General features: G+C 50.8%; 1 protein-coding gene across 1 annotated transcript in view; it reads left to right on the top strand.

Annotated features, from left to right (window-relative positions):
• The first annotated feature begins 2,125 nt into the window (after positions 1 to 2,125).
• The window catches only part of Emilin2 (elastin microfibril interfacer 2), a 60,467-nt gene continuing 47,950 nt past the window's right edge, over positions 2,126 to 14,642 (top strand). Inside the window, exons 1-2 of the mRNA XM_028874065.2 lie at positions 2,126 to 2,559; positions 3,046 to 3,168. Of these exons, the coding sequence (XP_028729898.1) occupies positions 2,417 to 2,559; positions 3,046 to 3,168 (266 nt within the window). The 5' untranslated portion in view covers positions 2,126 to 2,416. The remainder of the gene's footprint in view (positions 2,560 to 3,045; positions 3,169 to 14,642) is intronic.

The raw sequence follows: 14,642 nt of genomic DNA, 5'->3' as shown, positions 1-14,642 counted from the left end.
GATTAAATATAGTTGTCTCTTGCGGTCTTGGGGGTTGCTTCCACTACCCTTGTGGTTGCTAAAATCTTTGAGTGCTCAAGACCCTTGGGTAAAATGGCATAGCATTTGCATATAACCTGAGTAGCTCTTCTCTCTCTCTCTCTCTCTCTCTCTCTCTCTCTCTCAAAAAAAAAAAAAAAGTTGGGCCTGGAGAGTTGGCCCCATGATTAAGAGCAGAGGACCTGAGCATGGCTCCTAGCACCCACATCTTGAGGCTCCCAGTGGCCTGTAACTACAGCTCCAGGGGTCTGACACCCTCATGACTTGCTTCCCCGGCTACCGCACAAATCTAAACAAACACACATACACATAAATATACTAATTCTTAATTTTTTTAAAGAAAGGAAGTTGTAGATGGACATAATTTGTGGGGTGTCTCCTACTCAGTTTCCTTTTCTAGACTTCTATGTCTTCTCTGTGGCATGCAATGGACAAAATGGAGGTTAGGACAGGAGTGACAGAGAAGTCACACAGAAAGGCCGTCGCTCGGGTTACATAGGACAGCCTTTTATCTCTGTTATTTCTCCCCCAGCGGGTTCTTTTGAAGGCTGGGATGACTTCAGTCCATTATTTGCATAATCTTCCACTTCGAAAGTTCACGCACAGATTCTGTCCTCACATGGTACAATCTTCTACTTTGGGAATTTTCTTTCTTCAATTTGCAAATCAAAAGACCCAACAAAGCCATCAAAGGCAAGCCTATGAGAAACAAAACAACCAGTGACTTCCTTTAGTTATGTCAAAACATCGCCGAGCTTCCCTGTCCCTCAAAGTCAACAGTGTCCTGTCAGCTCACAGGTCCTGACCCGCTGAACCTAGTCAGCCTGCCAACCCGGGGCTCACAGGAGCAGCAACGCATCTCAAAGGAATAGCTCCCTCTACACCCCCTAGAATACCACACCTTGGTGGTGCTGTATGTAGCCCAGGCTAGCCTCTTTTTTTTTTTTTTTTCCCCCGAGACAGGGTTTCTCTTTGTAGTTTTGGCGCCTGTCCTGGAACTCACTCTGTAGAGCAGGCTGGCCTTGAACTCACAGAGATCCGCCTGGCTCTGCCTCCCGAGTGCTAGGATTAAAGGTGGTGTGCCAGCTCAGGCTAGCCTCTTGAGGTGATTCTCCTGCCCCAGCTTCCCAAGTGGACCACCACACCCTGCTGCAGCTGACCTTGTCTCACAGTCTTCTGTGTAGTTACTTCAAGCTAAAAAGAAATTGGCAGACAGAGACTCCTCTAACTTTTGAATAGACAGAAAACACGCAGAGGGAGGGAGGGAGGGAGGGAGGGAGGGAGGGAGGGAGGGAGGGAGGGAGGGAGGGAGGGAGGGAGGAAATCACCAGCAGTGTCTGAATTATTCAAAGACAAGACACTAGCATGATAATAAAAAAATATGTTCACCCACACATGCGTGAGTGTGTGTGTGTGTGTGTGTGTGTGTGTGTGTGTGTGTGTGTGTGTGTATGGTGTTTCCTCTAGTCAGTTGCCGTCTTATATTTTTGAGACAGGGTCTGTCAGTGAGCATGCTGCAGTCCCGGGATCCTCCTGTCTCCACCTCCCTAGCGCTGAGATTAAAAATTTGTGAACACACTGCCTGTCTTTTTTGTGTGAGTGCCTGGGGATCCGAACTCACGTCTTCTTGTCTGCACAGCTTTTTTACAGACTGAACCATCTGCCTTTAATACTGACAGAAAGAGAAACGCCCGAGCAGGACTTAGAGTAGCACGTGACAGTTCGCTGCTGCAGAGAGACCAGCTCCGGAGGCCACTGTCCGGCTGCAGCTCGAACCTTTACAAAGTTCAAGGCGCGCACTGGCTGCACCCGGGAGAGCTCTCTCTCGCGCGCGCTTAACTATCTCCCAAGTCCTTAATGGTTGTTGGGGAGGTGGCGATGTGGCCTCAGAGGAAGAAATCCAAGCCGAGCCCCCTGCCTAGGTCCCCCGGGGGAACTGATGGAACCATCCTGGGCTCTTTGCCGGAGGGAGGCCCCGGGGGTCTAGGTTGGGACCGTCCAACGCTCGCTGCACTTCCGGAGGGGCTTGGGGCGCCTGGCTTGGAAGGTGAGAGGCGGAGCTGCTGGCGGCTGGGAAGGGACCAAAGGAATAAGTAATTGGAAATTCTGTAACCGAGAACCGGGTGCCTAACCCTTTGGCTCTTTCCCCCCGAACCCCCTGCGGAGAGTCGAAGGGCCGAGAGACGGTGCCGGGAGAGTCACGTTTCGGAGAGGGAAGTGAAATAAAGAGGGCGGCACCCGGGGGGACCTGTGCGTCATTGAGGGACAGGAGCGGCCAGTGCGGAGGCGTGGGGGCCAAGAGCCGGAGGGGCCGCCAAGCGCCCGAGCCCGCTGCCCGTTCCGCTGCCCGGCAGCCTGCAACCGTGTAGGGCGCAAGATGTGGCAGGCGACCCCGCCCCGACCCCGCGCGCCCTGCCGCTGGGCGCCGGCCCTGCTGGCCCTGCTGGCCCTGGGCGGCGCGGGGCTGTGCCACGCGAGCTCGCAGCCTGGGTACCACGCGCGGCCGAGCGCCAGGAACAAGTAAGTGCGCGCCCCTTCTGCTCGCCTCCAGCCCCAGAATCCCGCGTCCTTGCCGGTCCCTTCCGAATTCGCCTGCACGCTCCGGAGCTGCCCAGCCAATGGCGACGGGCAGCAGCAGAGAGATCCCTATGGATTTTTGGGGCGTCACCACCCGGGGATGACCATGTGCTCCCCACCAGGCGCCTTGAGCATCCTGAAGCGGACCCGGGCAGTGGGGTGGTGCCCTGCTGAACCCCAACACGTCCTGGAGTCCGCGGGGGTGTGAGGGCTCTTCTTTAATACTCCAAAGATGCAAGAGGCACCCTGGGGTGGCGGCTTTGGCACGCTCCTGCCTTCGGACCGGGTGACCCTCAATTTGCTGGGTCAGCTAGTCGGTCCATCTGTCCGTCCGTCTGTCCATCCGTCCATCGCTCCCCCCGTCGTCGTCCCCCCCCCCCGTGCCTCATTGTTCTCCAAGTTTACCCAGCCCTTCTCTTTCAACCCCAGGAACTGGTGCGCCTACATCGTGAATAAGAACGTGAGCTGCACAGTTCAGGAAGGAAGCGAGAGTTTTATTCAGGCTCAGTACAACTGTCCCTGGAACCAGATGCCCTGTCCATCTGCTCTGGTGTAAGTCCTGGAGGGCGTGCGCGGGCCGGAGGGGTGGGTGAGTTGGGGCGCTGGGCTCCAGCCCTTGTGCAAATTTCTTCCAGACCCTCCCTCTATAAATCCTTGCAAAGTCTGAGAACTGTGCTGGCTACCAGCCACGCCGGGCCATTTAAGAGTGTGCTGTTCTGTGTGAACCTTGAAGATGCGCACAATTCGGGAGTTTGCAATCCAGGCCACAGGAGAGGATGAACAAAGCCCTACCCCCATCTCTCCCTCTTTCAATTTTATTACTAACATAAGGCAACTGAACCTAATTAGATCCATATTGCATGTTCTGGGGCGCATGAAGGATTCTAAAATGTTTTAGATGAAGGATTAGCTGAGAGGTTTGACTGGTTGGTGTTCTGACGTAGGTAAGTTTTGTCCCAACTATCCTCTTCAGCATCATAGTTTTCTAAACTAACCCCCCCAACCCCCAGCCACTCCCGCCAGGTTGCTTTAGAACACTCCTTTTCTTCTCGAGTTAGAGCTGTGGATTCACTAGGTAGATCTCAGAATAGAATGGTCTTGAAGACAAGCGGAAGAGTTAACCATCTCTTGGCTTATAAAAGATTCCAGTATCTAAAAAAGAAAAACAAAAAACAAAAAACAAAAAAAACAAAACTAAGCAGAGGGGAAATGATTTGTTAGTGTACCGATTCTGCAAACACATTTGTAAGCATCCAGTTGTGATCAGAAAGGTCTTTGAGTTTTTGTGGAAGTCAGATCTCAGGAGACGGCTGATGTGGATAAAAGGCTGTTGGGGACACGTGATGGCAGGGATTGTTTCCAGTAAGAATAAGTTGTTTGTCTTCGAGCACATTGTCAGGGCTGCACAGAATGGTCAGTGGCGGTCAGCTCTGCCGCTGGCCAGTCTCAGGACAGGCTGAGCTTGTGTTCCAGCAAGCTGCTTCAGGGGGCAGGGGATAGACGAGACGGAAGACACGTAGGGGGGAGGAGGTGGTCCCTGGATTCCACTCAGGCTGCTCTGGGGAGCCGCAGGGACTAAAAGTTCCCGGGAGGCAAAAAGAAAGCCGTACAAACTCAAGGAAACACCGGGAGGTCTCTACTTTCTAACATATGGAGGAAGAGGCTGATTCAGAGCCCCTGGCCGTCACAAAGACTCAGAACTACCTTAAATCGGTCCATATTTAGATTTAGACCTCACAGCTCATGGCTAGCTGCTGGTAACAAGAGAACCAAGGGAGGATTTTACACTGTGACCAAAACACAAACTGAATCTTCAGCACAATCTGGAAGAATTTATTTGCTTGAAATTAGAAATTGAATTGTCAGTCAGGACAATTTCACTCATTTTATACCAGAACTACATTTTGCATTTTCTTCTATAATGTTAATTCCTACCATGACAATTCAGAGATAAACAAATTTTTTTTTTTTGTCAAAAGTAAAACTTATTGGGGGAGGCAGGGTGGGGCCGTGGCTCAGTGGCTAAAGATTGAACTTGACGGGGACGTGAAGCGGGGTGGGGAGATGGCCCAGTGGGTAAAGAGTGCTTGTGGTACAAGCCTGAGGGCCTGAGCTGGGATCCCCAGCACCCATGTAAATAGCTGGTGGTGGTGATTACCAGATAATCCCAGTGCTCACCACCAGCCCGGCTCCAGGTTCAGCGAGAGACCTTGTCTCAAGAGAGTAAGATGGAGAGTGATAGTTGGCTATCTGGCATCTCCACCTCCATCAGCAACTGCAACTGCACACATGTGCACACACACAGCACACCTGCAACACACTGGACACACCTGCACATACTGGACACACCTGCAACACACTGGACACACCTGCAACACACTGGACACACCTGCAACACACTGGACAAACCTGCAACACACTGGACACACCTGCAACACACTGGACACACCTGCAACACACCGGACACACCTGCAACACACTGAACACACCTTCACACACACTGAACACACTGGACACACCTGCACACACACTGGACACACCTGCACACACACATACACATACATACATACATACATACATACATACATAGACATTTGCATTTCTGGAGGCAATTTTTTTTTTTGAGACAGGGTCTTACTATGTAGCCCTGGCTGGCCTTACACTCATATCTTCCTATCTCTGCTTCCAGAGGTACTGAGATTAAAATCATGTGTCACCACACTCAGTAGTCATTGTGGTTTTGTTTGTTTTTTAATTTGACTTTTTGAAGTGTTTTTTAATTTGACTTTTTGAAGCAAGGCTTGCTATGTTGCTATGTAGAAATTCACTATGTAGCCCAGACTGGCCTTGAACTCGAGGTTAACCTGCCCCGGCTTCTGGGATGCTGGAATTACAGACACGAGGCCTTACTCCCAGCTTTTCTTTCTGTTTAAAAGATGATCAGGGGCTGGGAATGTAACTCAGTTGGTAGTGTGCTTGCTTGGCATGCACAAGCCCCGGGGTTCACTCCCCAGCACACGGCATACACCAGCTGTGCTGGCACCCTCCTGCACTCCTCAGATCTGGAACTTCTTACGTGTGGAAAGGTTCCTTCTTGGTCCTAGGCTGACTTTGGGAATATATTTTGGGAGACAGGAGAATCTGAATGACGTGGAAATCTTCCTGTGGGGTACTGGGCAGCTGAAGTCCCTGGAACTGAGGTGGAAATACGTGCTCTGTGTTTTTCTATTTTTATAGCAATCCCTGAGAGTCATTAGAAAGCAGCAGATCCTACATCCAAGTCCAGGTCTTTTCTTTCGCCGCCTCAGTTTCCTCCCACACCCTCAACTCCACAGTCCCTGTTGTCACCCCCCACCCACCCACCCCCGTGTATGTATGTGTGTGTTGCTGGCCCCCATGACCAGCAGGAATGGAGAAGGAAGGGCCTGCTGTGGATTGAAGCCCTCCTGCTTGTACTCATGTTTGATTGGTTGCTGGGGAGAAAATGACTGTATTTCTTCCCTGGACAGGACTACACATCTCATCTTTCTTGCATCTTTCATGCTTCATGGCAGTGATTCTGGATAGTTCCAGAACCTCCTGCTGGACCAACAGCTGTTAGCATTTGTGGTATTTGGGGGCGTCCAGTCCATGGAGCAGCTCTGGCGTTGGGGAGGATGTCCAGGGAACCTAGACGCAAGCATCATGAGTTTGCTTTTGCTGCCCAAACCTAGGGCTCAGGCTTTCTGAGATGGGGTTGTTCTGCTTTCTCACACCATCAAGAGACCCCTGCCCTCACCCTTCTGGCCAGCCTTGCTTGTGTTCCTTAGGATTTTTTTTCCTTTTGCTTCCTCGCCCTTTGCACTTTAAAGTATTCTTCACATACTGTAGCAGTCACCATGGGAAGCGCCCCAGCCCATGTGTTACGGCAAATGAATACAGCTGGGTCGTTGCTGCTGTGACCAGTCGAGGAGACAGTCCCTGTACCCACGGCCTGCTAGTGAATGTGCTGTCCTCTCCAACTGCCTAGCCGGAAGAAGGTGTGACACAAACGGAACCTTTTGACATTAGCTTCTTCCTTTCCCTTAGCACGAGACCTGTGTGTCTGTCTGTCTGTCTGCCTGTCTTAATTTTTGGTGTTTTGAGACAGGGTCTCTCTATATAATCCTCCTATGGCCTTGAACTCTCCATTCCCCTGCCTCAGTCTCCTCAGTGGTGGGGCAGCGGGTGGGCACCGCCATGTCTAGCTCACTTACCTATTTTTGGGAGGAGGTCTCCCTGCATTGCCCAGGCTGAAAGCTTACACTCAATCCACTTGCTGACTCCTCAGCCTCTTGAGTGGCCGGGGCTACAGGCGTAGCAACACACCTGGCCTGTTGAGACATTTGAGATTCATCATGTGTCATGTGTAGTTGTGGCCTTATTCCATTTGTTAGAGGTTTGCATGCTGTTTCCGGTAGGGGCGGGAGGGTAGACGTTTAAGGCGATGTGGGTCAGGCAGCCTCTGTTCAAGTTCACTGTTGGATAAAGCAGTACCTTTGCCCTTGGAACTGTATGGCTGCTGATAGGCTCCATGGGTCCCAGACCATCTGGGGACTGTCTGTGTTGCTCCTGTTGGAGTTGTGAATGAAGCCTGGGAAAACACGCAGAGACAGGTATCTGTGGACACTCTCTCATTACAGCTCTCTGGGCGTGTGGTCTGGTTCTTCCCCTCAGCTGTGGTTTGGACATTCCAGCTTTGACTTTTGAGAGAGTGCATAGCTCCGATGGCCCGTATATTGGTGTTGCAAACCTGAACTGAACCTGCTGTTCAGGCACAGTTGTTCTGGGGGAAGGTGACTGATAGCATGCCTCTGTGCTCACAGTCCAGAGCCTGGATCTGGTAGCAGAGAAGGCATTTACAAATGCTAGGGCCAAGCCAGGCGTGGTGGTGCATTTGGAGGGTGCGGACAGGAGATTCAGAAGTTCAAGACCATCCATGGGAGTTTGAGGCCAGGTGGGGCTATATGAGACCCCATCTCAAAAATAGAAAAAAAAAACAGTCTGGGCAAATGGCCTCGAGCAGTGAAGAGCACAAGATGCTGTTGCAGAGGACCCCACTTTAGTTCTTAGTCCCTGTGTTGGGGGGCTCACAAGCACCTGGAACTTCTGCTTTAGGGGCTCTGTCACACTCTTCTGAGCCCCAAGGACCACTGCACTCATGTGCATATATCTGCCCACGACACACGGGCATACACATAATTTAAACAACAAGAACCAACCAAACAAGAGAAACAGAAACCAAAGCAAGACTAACCTCCAGACAGGACAGCTTCATCGCTGAGATTTCTGGCCTCCAGGCTGCCCACTCCAGAGGGCAGTTTTACCAATCACCCTATAAGACCTCAGTCTGTGGGACACGCTAGGGAGGATCAAGGATGGTAAGCAGCTGGGAACATGGGTCTAAGGCAGTGGTTCTCAACCTTCCAAATGCTTCGACCCTTGAATATATACTTCCTCATGTTGGGGTGATCCCCTAGCCGTAAATTTATTTTTGTTGCTATTTCATAACTGTGATTTTGCTACTGTTATGAATCGTAATGTAAATTTCTGCATTTTCTAGTGTTCTTAGGCTCAGGCTGAAAACTTCTGGTCTAAGGACTCTGATTCCGGGGCACAGCCTGGGTCAATGTTCCTCTGCCCAGCTTACTGGCCAGTCTGGCTTCGAAGGAGGATGTAGTGGTACACCGTTCCAATTCTGCCTACAAGTATGGCCGTCACTGTTTCCCAGTAAGGGAACTAAGGCCGATCCTGTTCCAGCCCTGGTTAGAGCAGGGGTTTCTCAGTGACTGTAGCTAGGTGCTTAACACAACTGTTTATCATTGAGGGATCAAGTTACTTGAGGGCTGGTCTGGCAAACTCCCCGAGGGCAGCAGTACTTGCTTCCCCAGGGGCTTACACCTCAAATTTGGAAGCAGTATCTGCCTTTATGTTATACAGTTGCCTTGCGGTGCACTCCATAGAGGAGTGAGGACTTCCAGCCACCCGGCTTGGGATTCTTTTTTTTTTTCCCCTAGACTTTTTTTTTCTTTATTAAGAAATTTTCTACTCACTTCTCATGCTATCCACAGACCCCCCTCCCTCCTCCCACCCCAGCCCTCTTTCCCAAGCCACGCCACATCCCCACATCCCCCAAATCGAGGTCTCCCATGGGGAGTCAGCAGAGCCCAGCATACTGAGCCTAGGCAGGTCCAAGCCCCTTCCCACTGCACCAAGGCTGTGCAAGGTGTCACACCACAGGCACCGGATTCCCAGAACCGGCTTGGGATTCTTGAGTGAGGCTCAAGAGAGCCAGGAGAGAGTCAGCTGAGGGCAAGTTCCTCTTGAGGAAATGATTGCTTTTACCTGCACGCTCGGCTGCTCGCTTCTGGTTCCTGCATCGGGTAGGAAGCAAATCAAAGATCTGAGAGAATTCCTGCCATGGTCAGTTTCTTCTTTCTTCCTTCTTTACTGTATGTGTTTATGTGGGGCGGTGTGTGTGTGTGTGTGTGTGTGTGACTGTGTGCCACAGCACTGTATCAGCTTCAGAAAGCAACTTGGAGGAAGTGGTTCTCTCCTTTCCACCTTTGTGTGGGTACTGGGAGTTAAGCCCAGGTCATCAGGTTTGGTGGCAAGTTTCATTACCTTAATGAGCCATCTAAGCAGCCCTAACGCATTTCTAAAACTTGGAATCTGAGAACCCATTTATGGAAGCTCATGACGGCTGAGGTGTTCTGCCTCTCTCTCTCTCTCTCTTTTTAAGACTTGTTTTTTATGTGTGGGGGTGTTTTACCTGCAAGTATATGTATGTGCACCACCCATGTGCCTGGAGCCCATAGAGTTACGGATGGATGGTCAAGAGCTGCCAGGTATGTGCCGGGAACTGAACCTGGGTCTTTTGTAAGAGCAGCAAGTGCCGCCTGTCTGGCCCTTGGTTCTTGTTTGGTTGCTGTTGTTTGTATCCTAGGCTAGCCTTGTATTTGAGGTCCTCCTCCCTCGGTCTCCCGAGGGCTGGGGTGACAGACATTGGCTCCAGTGTCCGGTCACTGTGGCTGCTCTATCTCAGCACCCATTCTGTAAAGCCACAGTCCAGAATGCTGCCAAGAGAAAGGGAGAGAACAGTCTTTGTTCTCAGGAGAATGGGGATGATGGCGGGTTGGGGCTTGAGGCTGCTGCGCAGAACTCTGTGAGAAGAAGGGCTGGCTTTGGAAGTAGGGACCCAAGCAGGCTTCGGAGAAGGCTCCTTGCTTAGTGCTTTCAAGTTCCACGCCATGTCTGCCTGGCTTTACCTGCCTTCTTTCTGCTTTTTCTGTATGTCTCCTTCTCTAACAACAATTGTCATATTAGTGTGTGTGTCCCCCCCCTCATCCCAGGGCCTTTCACAGGTTAGGTCAGTATTCTACCACTGACCACACCCCCAGCTCAGCCCTATTAAGAAGACAAGCCCCAAGAGGGATCTGGGTGGGGTACTCTCAGAGCCTGTGGCTGCTGGGGAAAACGTACCCCAGGAATCTGCAGCAGGTGTTGGGTCTGGGTCAAGTTCCAAGACACTTTCTAACTTCAGATTCCAAGGGAACAGATGGTCATCCAGTTGGAGAGAAAGTTGTCTATTAAGGACCAGTCCTCGCCAGGAAAAACAGTATTTTTTTTTCTTCCCTTCTCAAGTACAGGAAGCTTAAGGCTAAAACAAAACCCCGAAGGGCTGACATCTCCTCCAGACAGTTTCCCCTCTCTACATCTCCAGAAACAGAATCCCATCTAATTCAGAGGGGTATTTCTCCTTTTAAACAAACATTTTGTACACAGCTCGCTGTTTGGAGCCTGGCTCCTTAGCATTGAGGGAACGTCAAATCGCCTGCTGAAGGCTGGGATGGTGTCAGAGGACACCCAGAGGGACCCAGCATTTAAACCTGAAAGTCACGTGGCTGCGGTGGAGTCTTTTGGGGGGATTCCCATCCTCCAGCCCTTTAGGGCTGTATCTTCCTAGAGAACGCAAAACTGCCTTCCAAGTTTCTTGTTTGTTTTACCTTCTAGGTTGCTGTGTTTGGAAAACTCTCTCCAGAACATTCCCCTAGTTACTATTTCGTTCTTGCTACCAGCTCAGTTAGGAGGGTGGGTAGGACAGATGCTGGGCTTCAGAAAAATAACCTCACTGTGTAAGACCCTGGATTCAGTCCCCAACATCCCAGCAAAACAAAAACTCGAACTTTGGTGTTTCCCTGCCTAACTTTTTCATCTTGGAGATAATGAATACAATTTAAAAAGAAGCTATGGTCTGAAAAAACAAAAAACAAGGAGAAAAAAAACAAAACCACCCAGTTGCTTCTTGTTAAAACGTGTTTTAATCCCATTAATTAGTCTTTCTCTGTTGACATTTTCCCCCTGCGTTAGCACGTGGTTAAAATACTGAGGTAGCCAGAAAAGGGCAGGTGGGTGTGGGTAGCCTGGCCTGTGGGGAGCCGGGAACTGATAAACCATCCAGGGCAGGCTCCCCTTGGTGGCTTCAATCCAAGCTTGCGGGATGGCAGCAACATGTTTTGGCAGAGAAGACAGGAGGTTCCGGCAGGCAGTTGGCCTGAGGTCCCAGATACCAACCACCCTCAGCACCATTGCCATAAGTTACCAGGCATCTAAGGCCCGTGCTTTTTCAGGACTAAAAGGCAGGCTTGTGGAGAGGAGGCAGAAATGAGGAAAGCCGGTCTGGCTGAGAGGAGTTTGGAAACCCCGCTGTCACAAGGACGTGAGGCACACCCCGGCAGACCACGCATCGGCTTCGTGTGTCCCCCACGCTCTTGCCTCACAGTGGTGCTGTCTCTGAAGGCTTGAGAGGTCACGGGAGTGCTAAAGACAGAGAAAGAACCCAGTGACCCCAGATAGTGAGAAAACGGTGGGCTGAAGGCCAACTTGTAGGAAGTGTTGGGACCTCGGAGGTGGCGTTGGGCACAGAGCCCGCAGTGAGGTCCATTTGGGAGTGCGCATCAGCAGTCACACTGGAGCAAAGACTCCCGCCCCCCCCAGGTGTGGATTCCTGCCTCTGCACGCCTGAGGATCTGTGCTAGATCAAGACTCAGTCAGGATGTTGACGTGGTTGGCCAGCCCTGGTGCCCAAGTGATCTTTCCTCGGCCACTGAAATGCTGCTACATTGCTTGGTTGGTTGGTTGGTTGGTTGGTTGGTTGGTTGGTGGGTTGGGTTGGGTTGGGTTGGGTTGGGTTGTGGGTGCTGGGGATTGGATCCGGGAATTGCTGCACATAAGCTTATACCCACTGAGATATACACTCCCTCCCTAATTCTTCAGGAACCTCCCACATATGGAGAATATTAAGATGCGCTCATGCTTGCTGAGTGCAAATAATGCAGTAGGTACAGAGCATAACAGTCCCGCCCTGCTTCCCATGAGGAGTTTTAAACCTTAGGCTGATAGCCTGCCAGTCCGCAGATTGCTTCCAGTCTGTCAGTGTTCTGACTAACTGCTGGTCACATGACCTCCCCCCCCCCCAATTTCTCAGAATTAACTGCTTTGGTTCTTTCAAGAAGAGGTTTTCTGGGATTAAAGTTAACGGTGAACCACGGGTCAAACGGTATCTTTAAAATGACATAGAGTAGTTACAGCCAGGAGGTGGTGGCGCACGCCTTTAATCCCAGCACTTAGGAGGCAGAGCCAGGCGGATCTCTGAGCCTGGTCTACAGAGTAAATTCTGGGACAGCCAGGACTACATAGAGAAACCCTCCCTGTCTTGAAAAACCAACCCTCCTTCCTCCCCTCCCCCCCAAAAAGAGTAGTTACAAAGAGTGGTTTTACTGCGAGGGACCCAGGGAGTCACAGAGTAGTTTTTGATGTGACAGCAGTTCACGCTGGAGGAAAAATGATTCAAATGAAACTGGCCACTAACTTTGTCCCTTTCTTATTTAAAGGGGTGAGAGGTGTTGGGGGTGAGTGGAGGAGAGGGTTCAGATAAACCCAATTCCTCATTCAAAACAGCTGTAGAAGGCGAACTTTTTGGGGTGTGTCATTTGGAAGGACCTGGTTGTTCTTTTTTTTTTTTTTTTTCCCACCTAAGAATACCAAAAGACAGAGGACTACGCCTAAAACGTTTGCTTTGCCATGTCAGCCTTTCAGGACAATGTATTTCATTATGCATTTGGCTAAGAGGAAACCAGTCTGGGCAAACCCACAGTTCCACAATAGAGAATCTGCTGTGGCGTCTCTGTTTCCCTGTTTCCTGGATTTGAGTGGGCTTCCCTGGTTATCCCTTTGTGTAGAGGCTAGCTCAGTGTGGCCCCTTACAGAATGAGATGCTTGCCCCTATTCCCTGTGCTCAGGAGGCTGGGGCAGGTGGATCTCTGTGAGTTTGAGGCCCGTTTGCTGTCCATAGCCAGGCGAGACCATGCAGGGAGACGGTGGTTCTAAAACAAAAAGTGCGGGGAGTTCCCTTCAAGCTGAAAATGGTTTCACTGTACAGGCCAGACATAGATAATGAGATAAAGGGGTAAAAATGCCTTCGAAACCTCAGTTGGGGGAAATACTGCTTGTTTTTTTTTTTTTTGCAAACTGAATCCTTTTGGTGTCTGTATCTGGGAAAAGGAGGTTGGAGCTGTACTGCTGATTGCAACAGACCGCAGGGCGGGGGTGGTTATGAAACCCAGCCCTTCATGGGAGGCTTGTCTCCATTAAAGCCTTTCTCTGGCTCCAGTCAGAAAGCCCAGGCCGCTCTCCCATGCTCTTCCTTCCTTTTCCTTCCTGGGGATGAACAGGAGGCCTCCTATCTGCTCAGTACAGGTCTTCATCCGGTCCTCAAGCATGAGCAGCAAGCCTTTCTTAATAGTCTGAACATTTCAGCCTGCCGGAGTGGCAGTGACCGGGTCTGGTTTGTGGTCAGGTGTCTCCAGCCTTGGAGGGACTTTCCTGAAGCAGCATGCAGGGTCAGCACAAAGCGGTCAGGCAAGGCCACACGTTCTCTCTCCCATCACAATGCCTTGCGACATCGCCTGGCCTTGCAACAGAGACAGCATCATCACATTGCATCCCTGGGGAAGGCAAGTCAAAGACACACCCCAGAGCTCCCTCTCACTTTGGTACAGGAGGCAACACAGAATGGCATGGGTGGCTTGTTCTCTGAACCAGACAGCGAGATGCTTCCCAACTCCCCACATCAAAACCGTCACTGGAAAGCCACTAATCCTGACACGCTAATTTTCTTTTTACTATGTTTTGGGGTGTGTGTATGTGTGCATGTCACAGCATTCTTGTGGAGGTCAGAAGACAACTTATAGGCATCTGTTCTTTCCTCCCACCATGTGGTCCTGGGGATGGAACTTGTCAGTCTTGGCAGCAGGAGCTTTACCAACTAGGGCATCTCATCAGCCAATTTTCTGCTTTTGTTTGTTTGAGACAGGGTTTCTCTGTGTAGCCCTGGCTGTCCTGGAACTCTCTCTCTGTAGATCAGGCTGGCCTTGAACTCAGAGATGTCTACCTGCCTCTGCTTTGTGAGCGCTGGGATTAAAGGTGTGCACCACCACTGCCTGGCCCTTAGTTACTTTTTTGTTGTTGTTGTTTTGTTTTCGAGATAGGGTTTCTCTGTACAGTTTTGGTGCCTGTCCTGGATCTCACTCTGTAGACCAGGCTGGCCTTGAACTCACAGAGATCTGGCCTGCCTCTGCCTCCCTAGTGCTGTGTTTAAAGGCGTGTGCCACTACCGCCCAACCCTTAGTTACTTTTCTACGACGACAAAACACCATGATCCAGGCGACTTATAAAAGAAAGCTTTTGCCGGGGCGGTGGTGGCGCACGCCTTTAATCCCAGCACTCGGGAGGCAGAGGCAGGCGGATCTCTGTGAGTTCGAGGCCAGCCTGGTCTCCAAAGCGAGTTCCAGGAAAGGCGCAAAGCTACACAGAGAAACCCTGTCTCAAAAAACCAAAAAAAAAAAAAAAAAGAAAAGTCCTATCTTGACTGTCAGAGGTAAGATGCAACCCTAAGTCAGAAATTGGTACCAAGATTATGGGGTATTGCTGTGACAGACCTAATCATG

This window comes from Peromyscus leucopus, chromosome 13 (genome assembly GCF_004664715.2).
Source record: "Peromyscus leucopus breed LL Stock chromosome 13, UCI_PerLeu_2.1, whole genome shotgun sequence".
NCBI lineage: Eukaryota > Metazoa > Chordata > Mammalia > Rodentia > Cricetidae > Peromyscus > Peromyscus leucopus.
The sequence above is the reverse complement of the archived record's forward strand: the minus strand, read 5'-3'. Positions and strand labels throughout refer to the sequence as shown.